The sequence below is a fragment of the Carassius carassius genome, chromosome 5 (assembly GCF_963082965.1).
Source record: "Carassius carassius chromosome 5, fCarCar2.1, whole genome shotgun sequence".
Classification (NCBI taxonomy): domain Eukaryota; kingdom Metazoa; phylum Chordata; class Actinopteri; order Cypriniformes; family Cyprinidae; genus Carassius; species Carassius carassius.
Window position 1 is genome coordinate 39,661,066 of NC_081759.1, and position 19,416 is coordinate 39,680,481.

At 34.8% G+C, this 19,416-nt stretch overlaps 1 protein-coding gene and 1 long non-coding RNA gene across 2 annotated transcripts; both read right to left on the bottom strand.

Moving 5' to 3' along the window:
* Positions 1-2,882: 2,882 nt before the first annotated feature.
* LOC132140527 (E3 ubiquitin-protein ligase CHFR-like) lies at positions 2,883-10,301 on the bottom strand. The gene is made up of 7 exons (XM_059549297.1): positions 8,708-10,301; positions 8,555-8,614; positions 8,179-8,340; positions 7,910-8,047; positions 6,317-6,478; positions 4,020-4,127; positions 2,883-2,950 (listed from the first exon to the last, which is right to left on the bottom strand). Exons 1-7 carry the CDS (start codon positions 8,841-8,843, stop codon positions 2,883-2,885), a joined length of 834 nt encoding a protein of 277 aa, XP_059405280.1. The 5' UTR covers positions 8,844-10,301.
* A 22-nt stretch (positions 10,302-10,323) lies between these two features.
* On the bottom strand, positions 10,324-12,326 carry LOC132140475 (uncharacterized). The gene is made up of 3 exons (XR_009433815.1): positions 12,236-12,326; positions 11,580-11,699; positions 10,324-10,367 (listed from the first exon to the last, which is right to left on the bottom strand). It is a non-coding gene; the product is annotated as an uncharacterized LOC132140475 (long non-coding RNA).
* Positions 12,327-19,416: the final 7,090 nt, after the last annotated feature.

The following is a 19,416-nucleotide window of genomic DNA, read 5'->3' on the forward strand; positions in this document are numbered from 1 at the left end:
CTGTAGTAAGCTGGTCTGGGTCCAATTCGCATTTTGTACTGTTAAAAAGTTAGCAAATCATGTATGAATCGAAATGGCATATATTGTTATTTCTCAAGGGACATAACCACTGAACATTTTTGACGTAATTTTAATTACTAAAGTTACTGTTTTTCCACTTACCTTGTGCCTTGTGGCCATCATCTATGCTGCTAAATATGCACTGATGCAATACCTGAAATTGTGTATACAATCATATTTTTATAGCATTTGCAATTTCATAACTGTTTTCTTTATATGGTATGTTTTCCTGAATGCCGTAATATTGTCAAATGTACTGATTTTGATGGATTATAAAGGGAACAGATCACCGTACAGACATTTAAAATGCAGTAACTAACATTTAATGCAAATAAAACATTGTATAGTGATGTGTGCTGCTGTATTATCTTGTACAACCATTTTAGAATATGCATAAAAGAGATGTAGTCTTTTATTATTAGTGCAGTTAATTAACAAGGTTTTAGTCTCAGGTTTATTTCTAGGCATTAGAAACATGAGGCACAGCAAGCGCTAATTCAACTATAGAAACATTAACAGTGCTGTCATAAGGGGCTTCCCAATAGTTAGTCAAAAACCTGAGTCTCCAATTGAAGCCCCAGCTTAAACTTCGATGAGGTAGAATTAAACGCTCTCTTTTCTGAAAGAAAAAAAGAAATAAATTAAGAATCCCATCCATCCCAAGCAAGTAGATATGTACGGAGTGCATCTCCCTTTCAGTTAATGCAAAGCAGCCCCAAAGCGTCTCTAACACTCGGGACCATTCCTGAATAAATCCCTCAAACAAGATTTTAAGTGTCCATACAATGAAGACCCGCTTTGGAAATTACATAAAATACAATTCAACTAACATAAAACAACCTTTTAGGTTTATAGAAAAGCCGATATGTGGTTTCAAATGAAGGTTTATCAGTCTATTATACATACAAAATGTTTAGGTAGATATTAGAATATAATAGAAAACCCTTTCCCACATATCTTGATATTTCAGAATGTGCATTTACAATCAGATCATATTTGGGAAAAGCTGCTTTAGATAAAAGCATCTACCAAATGCAACAATGGAAAAAAATACGAAATAGATCAGGTGGAAGTAACTATTAATTTGCAACAAGCATGAACTCTAGAAACATTCCCATCCAAAGTAATGGCAGGGTGAGTTATCTTGTAAAACCACAGTGTATCAGATGCCTTCATTAAAGCACAGCTGAGGCTACTGAGGGACGTAGAGGACTGATCTCTGTGGTTGTAGGAAGTCTAATCTGAGCCTGTGAAGAATGCTGTGGTGTGAGGAACAACAGACCCCAAAAACATGCACAAGGCAAAAAAGCAAAAGTATTTTCAACAATACTTTACGTTTAATCTAACAATAATGTAAAATGTTCCCTGCAAGCTTTTTGAAAAACCACAATGCGATACAGCATGCATCTATTTTAAGGCATGCAAAAAGGTTACAAATAAGTTTTTGGTCACACTTTATTTTAGGGTCCAATTCATACTATTAACTAACCATTAACTATGACTTTTGCCTCAATTAACTTCTTATTTGCTGCTTATTAATAGTTTATAAGGTAGTTGTTAAGTTTAGGGTATTGGGGGATTATGGATGTCATGCATTATATGTACTTTATAAGCACTAATAAACAGCCAATATGTTAATAATAGACATGCTAATAAGCAACTAGTTATTAGTGTGAATTGGACCCTATACTAAAGTGTTACCATGTTTTTTATGCTTTCAATGTTTTTATTAACCAAAAAAAGAAAAAAAAGAGGTACTTAGAATTTTCATGTGGCTTTGATGCTTAACGCCACATTTTAAACACGGACCGTGGACGCGTTTCATGGATCACGTTGGCTTTCTCAGTATATAAAATTTTCATTAATAATAATTATAAGAAAAAAAGAAACAATTGGAAGAAATATGGCTAAAACCAATGTGGTTTACCAAGTTAAACAGAATCAGCTGAGTATTGACAATATACACCAACTGAAATAAAACTTCTTGGGGATGAAAAACTTATTTACTAGCCTGGAAATACAGCTCTAGTCTAGTCAGAAAATATTGAAATATTTAAACAGCTATTATATGGCCATAACATCTACCTATTATATCACCAATCCTACAAGGGAAAAAAAAAACTTCATTACATAGGACAACACTCGGAGAAGCATCAACCAGTGCTAAAAACTGGCCTTGTTTGCATATGAACATATGCAAAAATTTCATAATCATAAGGAGATGTGCGAAAACATTTAAGCCTTTATTATAAAACAGATTTGACTTGATTGCCCCCTGCAGTGCGATAAAAAACAAACCAAAAAAACACACTCTCATATGCCTTCAGAACAGGCTTGCAGCCTTTCCTTCACATGACTTACTGCCCAAATAATGAAGAACAAAATGCAAATACTGAATACCTAATGTGTGAACGTTTAGTGCACTGGTTTTGAGTCACCAACATGATCATATCTTTTTCTAACATGCATTCTCATTAGCATTTAAATGTCTTGAATAGTTAATGATAATAATGAAGAGCACTCATAGTTGACTCTTAGGAACCATGGGATGGTTTTATATTTTGTATATTGTTTCAAGCTAAAGCTTTTTGCATGAAAATGTGATTGCCAATGTTTTCTCGCTTTACAGTTATAAGCAGAGATGCAGCATGAAAGCATGTCAGTAGCATAGTGGAAAGAAGTGTGCATACTGAAAGTGTGTCGCTAACACCATACCGCGAGGGGGATTGGTTTCTCGTCATCTGATTGACTTTGCATATGTAAAGTTACCATCTAGAGGATAACAGAGGATATAATATGTGCACGCAGCAGATCAGTTACTGTCAAATCAAGCCACTTTCCCCAGCTTCAGTTCTTACAACGAGTCTGCTCACAAACGTGGTTGAATTTCCTGACAGAGAAAAAAAAAAGACAGATGAAGATTCACTGTTATCATAGCATGTCAGCTAAATTAATGATTTCTGCAGGTTTAATGAAGTCAAGACTTTAAGACCAAGTAAAAAAAATGGAAGCAATGTTTTTTGCTAGAATAGATTTGCAAGTGTCTAAAAATGCTTAAGGTCAGGTGAAGTTAAAGTCAAGTTTATTTATATAGACCTTTAAAGCAACATAAATGCTGACCAAAGTGCTGCACAACATACAAGACAAAAACATCCTCACAAAATACAATTTAAATACTAATATAATAAATCAAAAGAAAACAGAACAAAACAATAATAAAGTTCAAACAAAACATCACCATGCAAAATAAAACTAAACTAAAACTATTATCAAATTAAGCATATAAGAGAGGATTAAATCAAGACATTGTGAACATGACAAAATGAGCAAAATTACAAAAATATGTCTTGTTTCATGAGAAATTGAGCAAAATAAACTGAAGGGGAAAATCTTAAATTAAAACTTAAAACAAGTTTTCATACCTGCTCTTGTTTTAAGCATTAATCCACTTAATTGTGTTAAGTTTCTCTAAAAAACAAGACTTGCATTTAATTTGCTCCTCAAATAAATGTCTTGAATTTTGAAGAGCATTCAAAATGTAAGACTTTCTGCTCTGGTTTAAGACCTTTTTGGGCCTTAATTTGTGGAAGAGTGAATTAAGACCAACAGAACTTTTACATAAACTGAATGTTGTAGAAATGACGCTACACTCATGATGGACATAAGGATGGCTGGATGTGTATAATGTATGTAAACAATCATGCCAATAAAGTACTTTAAACTGAACTGGATAGGCAAGACATGAGATTTGAAGTTGTGAATCTATCAGGATGGATATAAAAAAAAAATTTATAAATATAAATATAAATATATTTTATAAATATAATTTTTTTTGTAATTTCAACTTCATTCTGCAGTTTTGGCGTGATGTCTAGCTACAGCAGAGGGGAATGAAATAAATTCTGTGCCGCTAATATGACTGTGCAGCTTTGTGTTATTATATTGCACACGAGTCTTACCAGGCAGATCTGTAGGAGGAATATGCTCTCTATATTTATATGCAAGCTCTCTAAAAGTGCAAAGTCCACAGCGGTAGCAGAGGAAAGAGCTGGCAGCGATTCTGTAATCTGAAACATGCACATATGAACAACAGTGATTTTTCATTTACCTGAGATGAGTTTTTTTGAGTGACATGGGAAAATGATGAATCAGCTTGTACATAATACAATTTACAGATGCATGTTAGAAAATGGGACTTTACTTAATCAGTCAAATTAAATTCAGAGAAAAATACATCCGTCACATCTCTGTCACATCTCTCTACCATAGAAATATGCATACTGTGATAAATCTAATGTATAATATTGTGAAATATTGTGATTTTCTTCTCTTATGTTAACAACCCTTATTTCAACCTGTGCCTGATCCTCAACATTTCTCAAAATGACCAAAGTGCAGTTACCAGCTCTCTGGTACAAGCCCTACTGAACGGCCTGAAGCGCTTCCTGCAGCATATGCCTCCAGCTCATTCCTCCAGAAGTCAAATCATTCTGCCACAAAACAGCAGAAATGAACAACAGTTTAGACTGGGTTTCCAAGTGGGAAAATTGAGCAAATGCATTTATAGTTTAGTTTAAGATATGAAAATAGACACAGCAATCAATTATTCTTATGTATCAAGGGGAAAAATGCAAACATGTTAATGTAGCTTGAGATAATCAGATTAAGTTCATTATTTCAATCTATGTATTGACAGCCATTATCAGACATATTTTTTGCCCAATTCATCAATCAGGCAAAAAAAATCTGATTATTTAGAAAAAAGCACAGTTCTTTTTAACTCTTATCCACATAATTTGAGGTTTAATGTATGTCTGTTTAATGCATGTCTGTAGCACAAACAAAAGTTTAATTAATAAAGTTAAGGATCTGTTCAAATTTCAAATAAATTCTGTTATTTTCAGCTTTCAATTAATCAAACGATCTTGAAAATTGGTGTGACTGTTTCCACAAAAAACATTAGGCAGCAAAACTGTTCAGCATTGATAATAAGAAGAAATGTTACTTAAGCACCAGATCAGCCTGTTGCAATGATTAGAAAAGTGATCATGTGACACTGAAGACTGCTGAACATTTTTATACATTAAAATAGAAATCTGTTCATTTAAACTATAAAAATAGATCACAATTACTGTATTTTTGGTCAAATAAATGCAGCTTTGATGAGTATGAGAGAAAACTTTTTGAACGGTACATTAGTGTAGATAGCAATCTTAGACCATCAAAGCTTGAAACACTTTTAATAAACTCGTTCAAAGTAGTTTGACTATTATTATGCCAGAATACAGATACGCAGAGCACTCAAAATAGACTGAAATCAGAAATTATTTACATCACGTCACATTTCTTAATTTTTACCAAAACTGTGTTTCAGCACCTTTGTCAGTTTTTCTTCATTTCCTCTGCATTTCAAAAATGATATCAATTAAGGTAATGATAACTATATCAGCATCCACAGTAACTCATGATAACATTCTGTTTATTATAAGTGCACACTGCTCGTTGAAGCAGGATGGATTCTGATTGGTTGTCAGTGTTTTGATCATTCATCAGTTAGAAACAAATGTGACCCCGGACCACAGAACCAGTCATGAGGGTCAATTTTTTGAAACGGAGATTTATATATCATCTTAAAGTTGAATAAATAAGCTTTCCTTTGATGTATGGTTTGTTAGGATAGGAGGACAATATATGGCAGAGATACATCTTTTTGAAAAAAAACTCTGGAATCTGAGGGTAAAAATAAAAATAAAAAATCTAAATCCTGAGAAAGTCACCTTTTCCAAATGAAATTCTTAGCAATGCATATTACTAATCAAAAACTAAGTTTTAATATATTCACGGTAGGAAATTGACAAAATATCTTCATGGAACATTATCTTTACTTAATATCCTAATGATTTTTGGCATAAAAGAAAAATTTATAATTTTGACCAATACAATTAATTTTTTGGCTGTTGCTACAAATATACCCCAGAGACTTAAGACTCCAGGGTCACAAATGGTTCTGAAGAAGTGATTCCAAGCATACTGTTCCTCTGTGCCGTTATCATTATAGTTTGGATTCTTTCAGAATGATTTCTAAAACTATCGTTATATTTATCATCCTTGGTCCGAATGGGCTTTAAATCTGAAAAACTCAATGCATAAATGAACAGCAGAGAAAGAAAGCCAATGCATTTACACTTTTATACTAGTCATTTTCTTATAAAAGCGATTTGCATGAAAGAGCGCATGCAGTGTGGATGGTAATTACCAGAGCAGCTAGATAAGGGCATGTTGTAGAAGTGGAAGGAAGAGGTAGATGGCTGAGGATCCTCATGCCCAGCCTGAATTAAAGGCTTCACAATAACAGGCTCTACTGGCACTGGTTCACTCTCAGTTTCCCTCAGATCTGAATCTTCTTCTCCTCCGATATCTATGGAGATCCCAAAGAGAAAACTCTAAAGCCACGCTCACACCGCCACACAGCGACATAATCCCATGCATTTTCCGGCGTAATTGGACAGTTGAACATTTTGAGTTTACTCGCTTTATTGTCGCGTGAAATTCACTTTACGATGGATGCAAATTCGGGTCATGGGTTGAGTTCAGGCAGCATTGGGATTTCAACCATTTATTCAGATAATTTTCACATTTTTACTGTTATCGTGTATTGAAAGGTAGTTTAAAACTCAAATATGCGGTTTATTTACAAAGACAGCAGGAACTCAATGCTCATGTTCACCACTGAGAGCAGTCTCGACTCAAGTTTAGATTGTTATAGTTTTCTTGTTTTCAAATGATAAATGGAGCCAGCCTCCAAAATGAACACCCGTCTCGTTGCTGAATTCTCATTACAATATACCACTATCACAAATAACTATTTTTTTATATACTGTTGTGAGTGTATTTGCAATAGGACATAATTAGAATGAATGTACAAATGTTTGCCATAATATAACTTAGAAGTAACCTTTTTATGTAACAAATATAAATTATGATTTACTTTGTTGCAGGGCTCTGAACCGGTTCAAAGAACGAAAACCGTAAACTTTGACAGGAACAGAACCAGAACCAGAATCTAAATCAAATTTTATAGTTCCGGAACAGAATTTTAAATGGCCATTAACCGGTTAATAACGTTACTTTATCGTTCCATTTAATATTTGAAATTTGCTGTCAACCAATCACGAACTCCAGTAATAAGGTCTATGCAAATGTGAAGATGAAGCCAACGAGTGAAATGTCTGTTCAGCTGTGAACTCATCATCGGTAAATCGCAATGGCAATACACCACTCAGAGTTTATCTGAGGATAGTATGAGATGAATTCAACAGATCACACACACCTGCAGCGCGTCTGTGAATGGAGAAAACAGAAAAAATATAGGCTTAAATAAAAAGGAATACAAGCATGTACACTAAATATATTTCACTTAAATCATACTGACAGATTAACGAAACGAAAGAAAAAATTTGCTACATTACGGTTCATTGTGACACATTCCAAAAATTTCGGAAAGGAAAATGAAACAGCAGAGAGTAGTTTTCTTTATTTTGCAAAAGCTTTACAATTTGAATTAATTGTATATATATATTGTATATACTGTATTAAAAAAAAAAACATATATATATAAACTTTTTTTTCTAAAGAACTTTTACAACTATTTACATGCAGGATTAAAAAGGATCTTGCGGGCCAAAGTGAAGGAGAGAAAGTCTGGTTCATTCCCTGCAGAGATTGCTGCCTCTTTTTTAAAACTACTGTGTAGGCTCCAATTGTTCCAAATTAAGCAGAGCTGAGCTGCTTTCATAGATTAATTTGTGTATTTGAAATTTGACGAATTCTTTCATCTGAGGTGGCAAACTCTGCAGGGAAGGGGCCAGACTCAAGAGAAAGAGCTCATCCTCTGAGCGTGGAGGCGGCGCTGGAGCTTCTAGGAGCTGACCCTTCACCTCCGATGGCTGCTCCATAGGCCTTTTCTGTGCTCTTCTTCTTGGTGGCACTGTATCAAAGGATAACTCATTTTGTGCAATGTGAAGGTACAAAAGAATTAAACTCATTCACATGGCTATGACGAGTGCTTACTGTAAATGTAATATGCATGCAAACATGGTCATTATTGGCTGTACACACCTGTGGGTTCAGCAGCAGAAGCAGGTTCTGGCAGAGGGCACCCAGACTCACTTCCATCAGAAGAAACATTTCTATCGTGTCTTTGCATGGACTTAAAATGCAAATCACTCGCATTTAACACTTCATTCGCGTCTGGTGTGAACGCACCATTACTTTCAGAAACTGTCAAAAATGGTACAAGGATGAAATTCAACATGAAATCAGAATCTCCACTATCCACTTTCCGCATGTTACTGTGAGTAATGTGACATGCTCTTGCTATAAAACAACTTTCTTTTTCTGCTGACCTCATTTAGGCAAGCAACAACAAAACTAACTTTGTATAACAGGACTAAAGGAACATCTGTATGAAACGTCATATCCAAAGTGTATTTACCTTCAGTGTCCTGCGAGGCACTTTCCTGTGGGCCGATGGCATGATAAACATAAGCAATGTCTGCAAAAATGAAAATAGATGAGAGAAGTGGCCAATCTGTGTCATCTGCAACTATACGATCGAAACAGAAAATACTTAAAGGTGAAAACTTACTTTCCTCTGGCTCATTCTTCCTGTACACAAAGTGAATGACATCCCCATTCTGCAGTAAGTGTGTCTGTGTCTTCACCACTTTGGACATGTTGATCACCGTTCCATTGGTGCTTGACGGAAACAAACAGATCATCATCAAGCAAAAATTACAATAATAATGAATTTCATAGATTCCCTTTGCATGAGGCTAAATGACTATATTTGTGACCTAGTACCACAAAACCAAGTGTCAACTTTCTGAAATTTAGATTTATGCATCAAATAAATAAGCTTTACATAAATGTATGGATAATTAAGATCGGACGATATTTGGCTGAGATACAACTATTTGAAAATCTGGAATTTGAAGGTGCAAAAAATCTAAATATTGAGAAAATCTCCTTTAAATTTGTCCAAATGAATTCTTAGCAATGCATAATACTAATCAAAAATTAAGTTTTTATGTATCTACAGTAAGAAATTGACAAAATATCTTCATGGAACATGATCTTTACTTAACATCCTAATGATTTTTAGCATAAAAGAAAAATCAATAATTTTGACCAATACTATGTATTTTTGGCTGTTGCTACAAATATACCTCTGCGACTTAAGACTGGTTTGTGGTCCAGGGACACATTTGTGAATTTATTCTCAGAAATAATCAAAAAATCTAAAGGAAATGATTATGAGAAGTTATCAGTAAACATCAAAATTCGAAATGCCTGAACAACTTGTCCAAGCATGTCCTCTTAATTGTCCATTTATGATCTCAACATTTTTTTTTTTAAGTGACTGAAATATTGACTGTTTCTTTCAAGATAATGAACAGAGACAAAATAAAGTGCCTAGGATAAAGCCATGTTAAAAATAGCAAAGAGAAAGTTGCACAAGAAAGGAAAACAAGAAGGTAGGGAGGGAAGCTGTTCCATAACGCTGATTGAGCATTGTGTAAAACACAGCATTTCAATTTCTAGCAGATATTTATTTAATTAATTAGCTGGATGGAAATGTATAACATCATTGGTGAGCTAGCGTACACTCAAATACATGAGCCACACAGTCACTAAAGACACATCAACCACTGTATCTCCATCCACTGACTATTAACCAGATTACAAGTAATTATTCACGCAAGGATTAAATGTCATGAGGGAATTGGATGTATATTTGCCGCAGGGCCAAGCATGTCATTAATTGAATTCACTTTCTAACATAATTACAAGTCAATCAGTATAATCTGCAAAAACTTAATAGAACTAAAAATAATTAATACCAACTGCTTCTACGTAAGTTTTTTACTGGTACATCTATTTAAGAAAAAAAATTGCTGTAGCATTACAATTATACATCAGTCTTCCAAAATAATACTAGTTCAGTAAATTTACAGAACATTCACCTCTTTCTTGCTTTAATCAATGTATGGTACAATCTTTAAATATAAGATTTTTTGCCCCTAACTCTGAGCAAGTTTGCTAATTGAAAGAAACTTGCACTGACTGATCTTAAAATATATAAGTGCCTTTGTTTTGTCTCAAGATGCACAAAATACTTACATTTCCTAATTGATCTATGGTCTAATCCTGGCTTAGTCTAAGCCCGGTCTGTGAAACCAGGCCATCATATACTGTATGTATTTTCCCTGAGACCAGATTATTAGCCGGGAATGAAAGGTCACAATCTATAAAGAAAATATGTCTGTGAGGTTATGATATCAACACAAGTCAACGATATTATTTTTCTCACTGTCTACAATCCACCCATCACTGTGTTATTCCAAAGAAAGCAAGCAGGTCTTTATAACCTTTCAACAAAGAGAACTGTCCCACTTCTGAAAAGTTTCGGCTGATGTCACCATTAAGACTTTAGGCCCTGTCCCAAATACCAGAGTATGCCTTTACATAAATCTGCAAAAATACAGCTTTAGCAGAATGAAAATGGGAAAAGCATAACTAAAATAAAATACAATTGTAGGACCTTTAATATTAATAGTTCTCACTAATGTAATAACTATTATTATTTATAATAAACATAGTAGTATTATTTAGTCATTACAGTAGTGCATGCGTCTAGCATCGCCAAAGTCATGGACGTGATTCTCAGGGATTCTTCATGAAATGATTAATACATACTTTCCAATATAAGTTGCTCTGTCTACGAGAGTCTAGATAAATGTGAAGAGCAAAAGCGACACTCTCCAATTTTATTGAACATCCCGCTTTCCTTTAAAGTGTGACATTACTGAAATAAAATTGGCTGCGAGCACATCATATGTCGACTTTAATAACCACGTTCCTCTTTTCATCAAGCACCTTTTCTCTTATTGACCTGACCCATTACTTTCTCGTTAAGAATATAAGTCTTAACTGAAGTATAGTGATGTACAGTTAAAAATGACCTAGTCTATTACAGTAATGAAGTGTATCAGTTCTGCTAATAACCAGTGTCCAGTGTTACAGACACATAGATTAATATTAATTAAAGCGGGATAAAGACAGTCTTCAAAACCAGACAGACACAGACAGAGTCAAAGGGGTACAACCTTTCCCTGCACACCACCACAACGCTAAAAAAAACTACTTTATATTCCAAGAGCATGTCTTCAATAGACGCCTTTGTCATTATTTGGGCAGGGGTTCATTTGCTGAACTAAAGAGAGTATTGTGAAAGGCATGGGCTCCCTCAATACATGCAGACACTGTTTCAGACTGATTATCTTCTTGATAAGTGATAACTATTAATGTCAATAAGTAAAACTATACAGTCATAGAAGAGTCTGTAAAGATATTACAGGAAAAAATGCAAGTAAGTGAAGAAGCTCTTTTTTAATGAAACAATTGTTTCACAAAACAAGACTGAGCAACTAACAGGAACATGATGATGTTCAGCGCACTTTTTTTTCTCCCCACCGTGCATTCTCTATTTCTGAGTAATAGCTCTGGACCCGGAGATGTGTTGAACTTCACCAGTTTTCCCCAGGCCTGTCCAGAGCCCTGACGCGCCGTCATCTCCTCTTCCTGATTTTACCTGTGAGACAGCAGATCACAGCAGCGTGAAGCAAAGACACACATATTTCATAAAGAAAAACACATGTAAATGCATTTACTCACAATGCTGATTATGGTTAAATAGAGTTGAAAATGTCATGTCAAACACTACAGAAAGCACGATTTGTAAAATAAACTGAAGGGGAGATCTAGTAACTTAAAGTGAGTTGTAACAAGAAAAAGAAATGGGCTACAGGGTTGAAATAATTCTTTACATGAACGCCAATCTCAAGTGAAAAGTTAGACTTTGTGCAAAACTATCAGCACATTTTTTATTTGTATTTTCTGTCAGAAATGTGTTATAATGTTAAATTACTGAACTGGTATCATCTATGTTTATCAGCTTTACCGGCTGTTTTCGAGTCGAGTTTTGTTTTGGGAATCTAAACAACATCGTGAAGCAGAGCAGTGTTTAGGCAAAGGACACAGACACATCTCAAACAGTTAAAAAATGACTAAATTAATCGAGAAACTCAACCTCTAATGTAATGAAAGCACTAACCTAGACAACGTCGGAGAGTATCCGGAGCATTAGTGCATGCTGACTTGAATCCTCTGTGTGCTTTCGTTTTTATTTTCTTGAGCACTTCCTGGGGGGAAGGATGTCTAGACAAGAGATGGTTACACAGAGCCAGACATCACTGATGAAAAAGTATGTAGTGTTGTGGATGGGTGATTTTATTTTTTTAGATTACGCATAATTCATGTAGCCTAATATTGATACAGAATTAAACATTACATGATTTAATGCTTGAATATTCAGGAGTGCTTGAGGGTCTGTTAAACTTTCAGAAAAAAAGTTAAATAAATAAATATTGAACTATCATTACTGTTGTATATATTGTATATATTACATACACACACACACACACACACACACACACACACACACACACACACACACACACACACATATATATATATATATATATATATATATATATATATTTTTTTTTTAAGCCAACATCTCATTTTTGTTTTCCTTCTTAAAATTGTTTTCAATTTATACACAGATTTCATACAAAAAAGATAAATAAAAAAAATTTAAAAGTAAGAAATGTAAACAAACAAAATCTCTCTGTAGAGAATTCCCTTCCCAATCCCAACATATACCCTGCTCAATAAAGAAATTGTAAGGTAATATATTATTTCATTTTTTATAATAAAATATTTCAGTTTAATTAAAATGTTTTCTATTTGTTTTTATATCTCTAATATTTGGTGATATTATAAGTATGTAGAACAAATAATAATCGTTTAATTTTGCATACCATCTTTATAATAGGCTTGTCGCCATCACAGATGGGTTTTTGTACATGGCAAGTGAAACCCCAGTTTAAAGATGAGTTATGTTCAGTCATGTATCCTTCACTAGATGAGAGAAGTGTAGGTACAATGTGTTCCCATCTCCTCACAGACAGGGCCACAAGAAGGATTGGAAAAGTGCGGTGCACATTAAGGCTGGGTTTTTTGAAAAGCAGAAGAGAGCGATTGCTGATAACACGCTCTGTGAGAAACTGTCACAGCGTGTGCATGGTGCAAGACTGTGGTCATTTGCTTTGGCAGCAGTTCTTTGGCCAGCTTTCACTTAGCTTTTCATAGGCTCTCTTAGATTGAATAGAGTGTCTCAGAGGTCTCTAAAGGTGTCTGTGCAGTCTGGCTCTGATAAGCAGTTTTATGTCAGAGCCTGTCTGTTCACATTCAATCCGTGCCAACTCATGAAGCCCTGCACAGTCGGATGGGGAAAGTTTAACCTGACAGATTCACTCAAGCACAGCACAGCTTTATTTTTTTAAACAGATAAATAATTGCTCAAACGATTAACTGTTAATAAACTGAATGATCATTGCTATCTTTTTATTTCTTTCATCATTCATTATAATTGCTTTGATTTTGAGGACAGCTAATATAATCTGCAGACATGCTGTAATTAATACAGTGACACCATTTTATAAACATCTCCATCTTTATAAAATCTTCAATTATCATGCACGAATGCAAGTTTTATGAGAACTAAATAGATCTGTAGGCTACTTTATCTATGCTAATATTCTTTTTTTTCAACTAGTTAAATTAACTGAAAGGGCCTTTTACAGCACCCTGTGGACAATATACAACAATGGACATACATGCATTATAGATTTTTTTAATGCCATCCAAATAATGAAATGCGTTTATCATCCAGGGGTTAATATAAAGGTTTATAAAAATAGTTGGGACAAGGTAAAGCAACACTCTACACAAATAACATTTTAAACACATAAAGTGTCAAAATATACAAAAATAAATGATGATTTGGGTAGGATTTGGTTAAAGACCAAATTTGATTTTAGTGCAATCTGATTTTAAGTCAGTTTAAATGTAATAGCAAAACAGAAAAAAAAAATCTGGGACATAAAAGTGTCGAAACTAAATAATAATTACATTGTAATAAATACATTCATACAAACTTTCGCTAAAATCTGGAAATAAGGTGTTTTTTGTTATTGTTTTGTCAACTATGCACCAACAATTGGATGTAGCTGTAGTTCTACAATTCATCCAGCAGGGGTAGATGTTGCTCTATAACAGAATTGTCATCGACGATTGTTTCAGCCTACAGCTCCTGTACATTTTCTATACATTTATGCATATTTACAATATATATATAGGCGATTTTTAACAATAAACATTCAATGTCATTTGTCAAGAAACTGATTATCACATTATTCATAAACCCATGCGTTCACTCAATTAAAGATGATTTGTTTTGCTGATAGTAGTGTGAAGGATGCAGCCAAGAGGCACAAATGGCAGGTCAAAATGACATTTTCTCATGTTTGTTATATTCCGCAGAAGCAGATTTCTTATATCACGGCTAATATTTTCCTCTCGCATGCATCTTCGCAGGTCGTTTCTATGGAAAAGCAGTTTTTGCATAATCTCATTGGCATTTGTTTGCACACTGGCGCGCGGGCTGGACTGGAGGGGCTCTGCGCATGCGCAGATGGATCGGCCTCACAGAGCGCTCGTCTTGTTCAGTTCACCTCTATCTCAGCAGATCTCCCTGAATGGTGAAGGGCCCCGCTGAAAAGACCTGAATGAATTCCCAGCATGCTATAGGCTTGTTAGCGCTGGTCTGGTGCAGATTTAGCTGGTTATTTCCTGTCCTCGCTTGTGTTCAGCTGGTACGATGGCTGTTTTGGATGAGTTTTTGGTCACTTTTTAGCTGGCCAGGCCATCTTAAACCAGCTAGAATCAGTAAGTGAGTTTTTTTCGTCTTCCTATAACTAATCATGCCTATGTTGCAGCAGTGGCAGACCTTCCTTCATCATTTCTCCCAAATTCAGTGATTTATCAGTGACTATGATCACGGACAGTCTCAGCAGGACACTGTCAATCAAAAACATGGAGAACTGAGACGGCCCAACTTCATTTACAGAAGAGTCTCCATTCAAAGCCTGCTTGCCCTTCTTTCAAAACCCTTATTAGACTTGGTGAAGGGAGATTACAAGCAAATAAAATTACTTTAATTGTAATACCAGATTTCATAATAGCCTCAGATATGTAATTATGCCTATCTTAAACTTTTCATTAAAAAACCATTTAGCGATGACAAAGGACATTATGCCGGGAGCATGCTCCATTTGTGATGGCGCACAGCTTGTAGGTATTAGACATATTTCTCTGGGAAAGAAAATAATGAGCAACCCAAATAAAGCACAGAAGGATGAGAAACTGATCCCAGGTGAAAGAGCAGCGTTAATTAATGTGAGATTCGGTGCACATGCAGAAGAACACAACAGGAGCAGGGCACAGAGCGCCTGCTATTTTAATGCATGATGGACATTTTATCGCTCACAAACAGCCTCGGAGTGAACAGATTTATGCCCTGTGTGTCAAAATGTAATCCATGTTTGATTATTATGGACATTCCATTAAAAAGATTCAGAGATTCTGGATGCAGAAGACAATGGAGGCATGATTTGTATTCATGTATGTGGAGTCTTATCCTCATCAGTGTTGGTATGGGGTGCGTGATTAACTAGCAAAATCGGCCAAGAGGGTCAGAAAAGGTATCGCTATGGAAAATTGTTTTTGTGCACAGTAACTGCACAACTGAGACTTTTTTTCTGAGAACATGCAATATATAAACTCAAAATTGTGAGATGTTGGCAGTTGTGAGATAAAAAGCCACAATTATCTTTTTTTATTTTTATCTTTTTTTTGTATGCCATGGCAAAAAAAAAAAAAAAAAAAAAAACGGAAATTGTAGAAAATAGACTCAGAATTAAGAGGAAAAAAGTCAGAATTGTAAGATGTAAAATATAGAATATATAAAATTGGACAAAATACAGCAACAACATAGTAACCTCATGTGGAATTTTTTTTTTAATTATTTTCCAGAGGAAACATCTCAACATTCTTAAGACAAGATCAATGATTCTAAAAGAGAATCATCAAAACTGCATTAGATAATGTGACATGTTTTCAAAAAGTCTTAAAATCTTTTTTTCTTAATCCCACTGGCAAATAGATTTTCTTATTTCTAGCATAAACCTTTTTTGTTTGTTTGATTTATGCTTATTACAAGAAACAAAAATATGTGCCAATGGGATTAGAAAAATAAATTGAATTCAAATTATATATTCATGATATATACCAGCAATATGAAGATTCATAATTACAAATGACATTTCTAAAATCTTTTTAAGGACGTTTGGCTGTTTTCTTTGGCAAACAAACCAACAACACAGATTAAGAAAATGATTTTTTTTTTGCATTGTTTGAAGTGGATATTTCCATAGGTACACATTTCCATGAAATCGCTTCTATGGAAACCTCCTTTTTGCATAAACCCATCTGTATTTGTTTATAAGTTGGCCAACTTCTCCTTTGACCTTTCCACGATGGCTACATCGAGCCTTCAGAAGACGAAAGGGAGTGTCCGCAGACTGTCCATGTGTCTAAAACCAGAAAGCCCAAAGCAAAAGATAAGAAGCATTCTTGGGGCGACACAGTGACCCGTCCTGGAGAGGCTAGGCTCGATAGCAGCCCTTGTTGTTGTGATGTGTTAAACATCCGCTTGTCAACAGAAGCCAAGTGCTGATGGTTGAGCCACTGTGTTATGACGGGTTTAGGCTGATAGTGGGAGGTCTACTGCCAGGAGTGGTTAGCCAGCACAACTAAACGAGGCTGTTATGGGACAGTTTTACATGCATGAGAACAACCTCTGGTGCCAGGGAGCAATATTTCGTGTCTTCTTGTGAAATGCAGTTCTATGGAAATTCAAATATTTGAAATTACAAGCATGCTCCGGTCAATGCACTTTGCTGACTGGCCAGGAATTTGTGCTGTACAAAGGCTTCTGTTGGTTGTAGCCCTGCAACCACTACAGAACCTGCCCTTAAGCTATATTACATTAGTGAACAGGGAGAGATAAGATATGGGGATTGTTATGTGTTCATGTGCTGATAACAGATAAGTGAGGTTTTTCTTTTTTTTTTTTTTTTTTAAAGCAGGCTGCCAGACAGTATAGGCCAGAGCAGAGCTGGTCTAATGTATTTTCGACAGGAATGCAGAGCGTTTGAGCTCAAGCCAGGCATCTGCAATCATTTAGCTGAGGGTGTGCATGCAGCGCCCTCCAGCAATCATACAGCTCCGAATACTGTACAGAGCCAGCTTAAAAAACACAGGGTCAAGTGCAGGGCAGTTGTCAGATGTTTGTCATTAGTCATATGTCAGAAGTGAAAGCACACAGATTAAGAGACTTTGCTTTTTTCCTCAGACAACTAAAAGTACACATTTGCATCACAAGCAAAATCCATATTGCTCCTCCATAGAACCAAATAAATATCAGAAGAGTAAAACAATGTGGAGAAAATGCGCGTGGTGCCTGGCCCTGCAATACCATGGTGCTAGGCTATACTGAGTGGCTGAGAAGTCTTTTGGTAATATTTGGTAACACTTTAGAATAATGGTCCATTAGTTAATGTTAGTCAACTACTTTAGTTACATGAACTAAACAAGAACAATCCTTCTTCAGCATTTATTAATCTTAGTTGATGTTAATTTCAACATTTACTAATGCATTATTCAAATCAAAAGTCGTGCTTGTTAACATTAGTTAATGCACTCTGAATTAGCATGGACTAACAATGAATAACTGTATTTTCATTAACTAACATTAACAAAGATTAATAAATACATGGTAACACTTTAGTATAGGGTCCAATTCACACTTATAACTAGTTGCTTATTAGCATGTCTATTATTAACATATTGGCTGTTTATTAGTGCTTATAAAGTACATATAATGCATGACATCCATAATCCTACCCAATTCCCTAAACTTAACAACTACCTTATAAACTACAAGTAAGCATCAAATAAGGAGTTAATTGAGGCAAAAGTTATAGTTAATGGTTAGTTAATAGTGTGAATTGGACCCTAAAATAAAGTGTGAGCAAAAACATTAATAAATGTATTGATCCTTGTTTGTTCATGTTAACTAATGAATTAACTAACATTAACTAATGGACCATTATTCTGAAGTGTTAACGTATATTTCTTTCAGTAAGGTCGCATGCATTAAAGTTATCAAAAGTGTAAAGTAATTTCTAATGTTACAAAAAGGTGTATTTCTTGTAAATGTTAAAAAAGGGATCACTGATTTCACAAAAAAAGATATTTTGTTTGGAGCCTTGCCATCACTAAATTACATTTTAAAAATGTAGAAATGAAATGGAGAATTGCAATAATACTTCACAATATTACCGTTTTGACTATTTTTTTGGTTCAAATAAATGCAGCCTTGGTTAGCAGAAAAAAAAACCTCAATCAACTCTAGACTTTTGAATGATTATGTTTTGAACAGATGTTTGAGCGTACATTTCTTAGGTTTGGACCACTAATCAAAAAAGAAAAAAAGAAAGAAAAAGTTAAACATGATCTTCTGTGTCATATTTTGTTCAATTAAAACGACATCAAATTTCTCTTCGCCGTTAAGAAAAAATATCTCTTCTTAATTTGAAAATGTTTTGTGTTAATTGGATACAAATTGCCATGGATATGGAAGATAAACAGAAATATGAAGTAATACAATAAAACAAATAAGATATATACATAAATAACATTCACTTTTGTGGTCCGTCCTTTTAGATTAAATGTAATAATTAATTGATTTCTTATGTGCCTTGCTCAAACAGAAAGAAAAAAATCGTCGTTTCACTGTTTGAGCTCAAATGATCTTCAGTGCAGATCAGAGAGGTTTCTATTACCTGAAGAAAGCTACCCATTAGTATTAATTATTCATGAATCAAACATCTAATGTAATATGTTGCTTGCACAAATGTTGTTCAGTCAGAATACACAGCTATTTTACTATTCTTCATGCAAGCAGTCAGTGGAGCAGGATGTTTTGTCTGTGAGCGTTACAGCATCGGGGCTAACAGGGCCGGACTAAACAGTCAAACCTTAACCCCTCGGTGCAGACAAATTTTGAAAAACCCTGACATTATGATTGAACAAATTGAAAAGCTTTTCTTCTACTTTCCTTCTCTTTTGAGCACAGCATCTGTCTCCACCGATCTAGTCTTCGATCTGCACAGATTGCAGGTCGGCTTCTCTACACTGTAACCTCCATCTCTGCCAGATGAACCCAGCTGCATAAATTCTCATTGGCTTTTATGGTTTGTGTACACA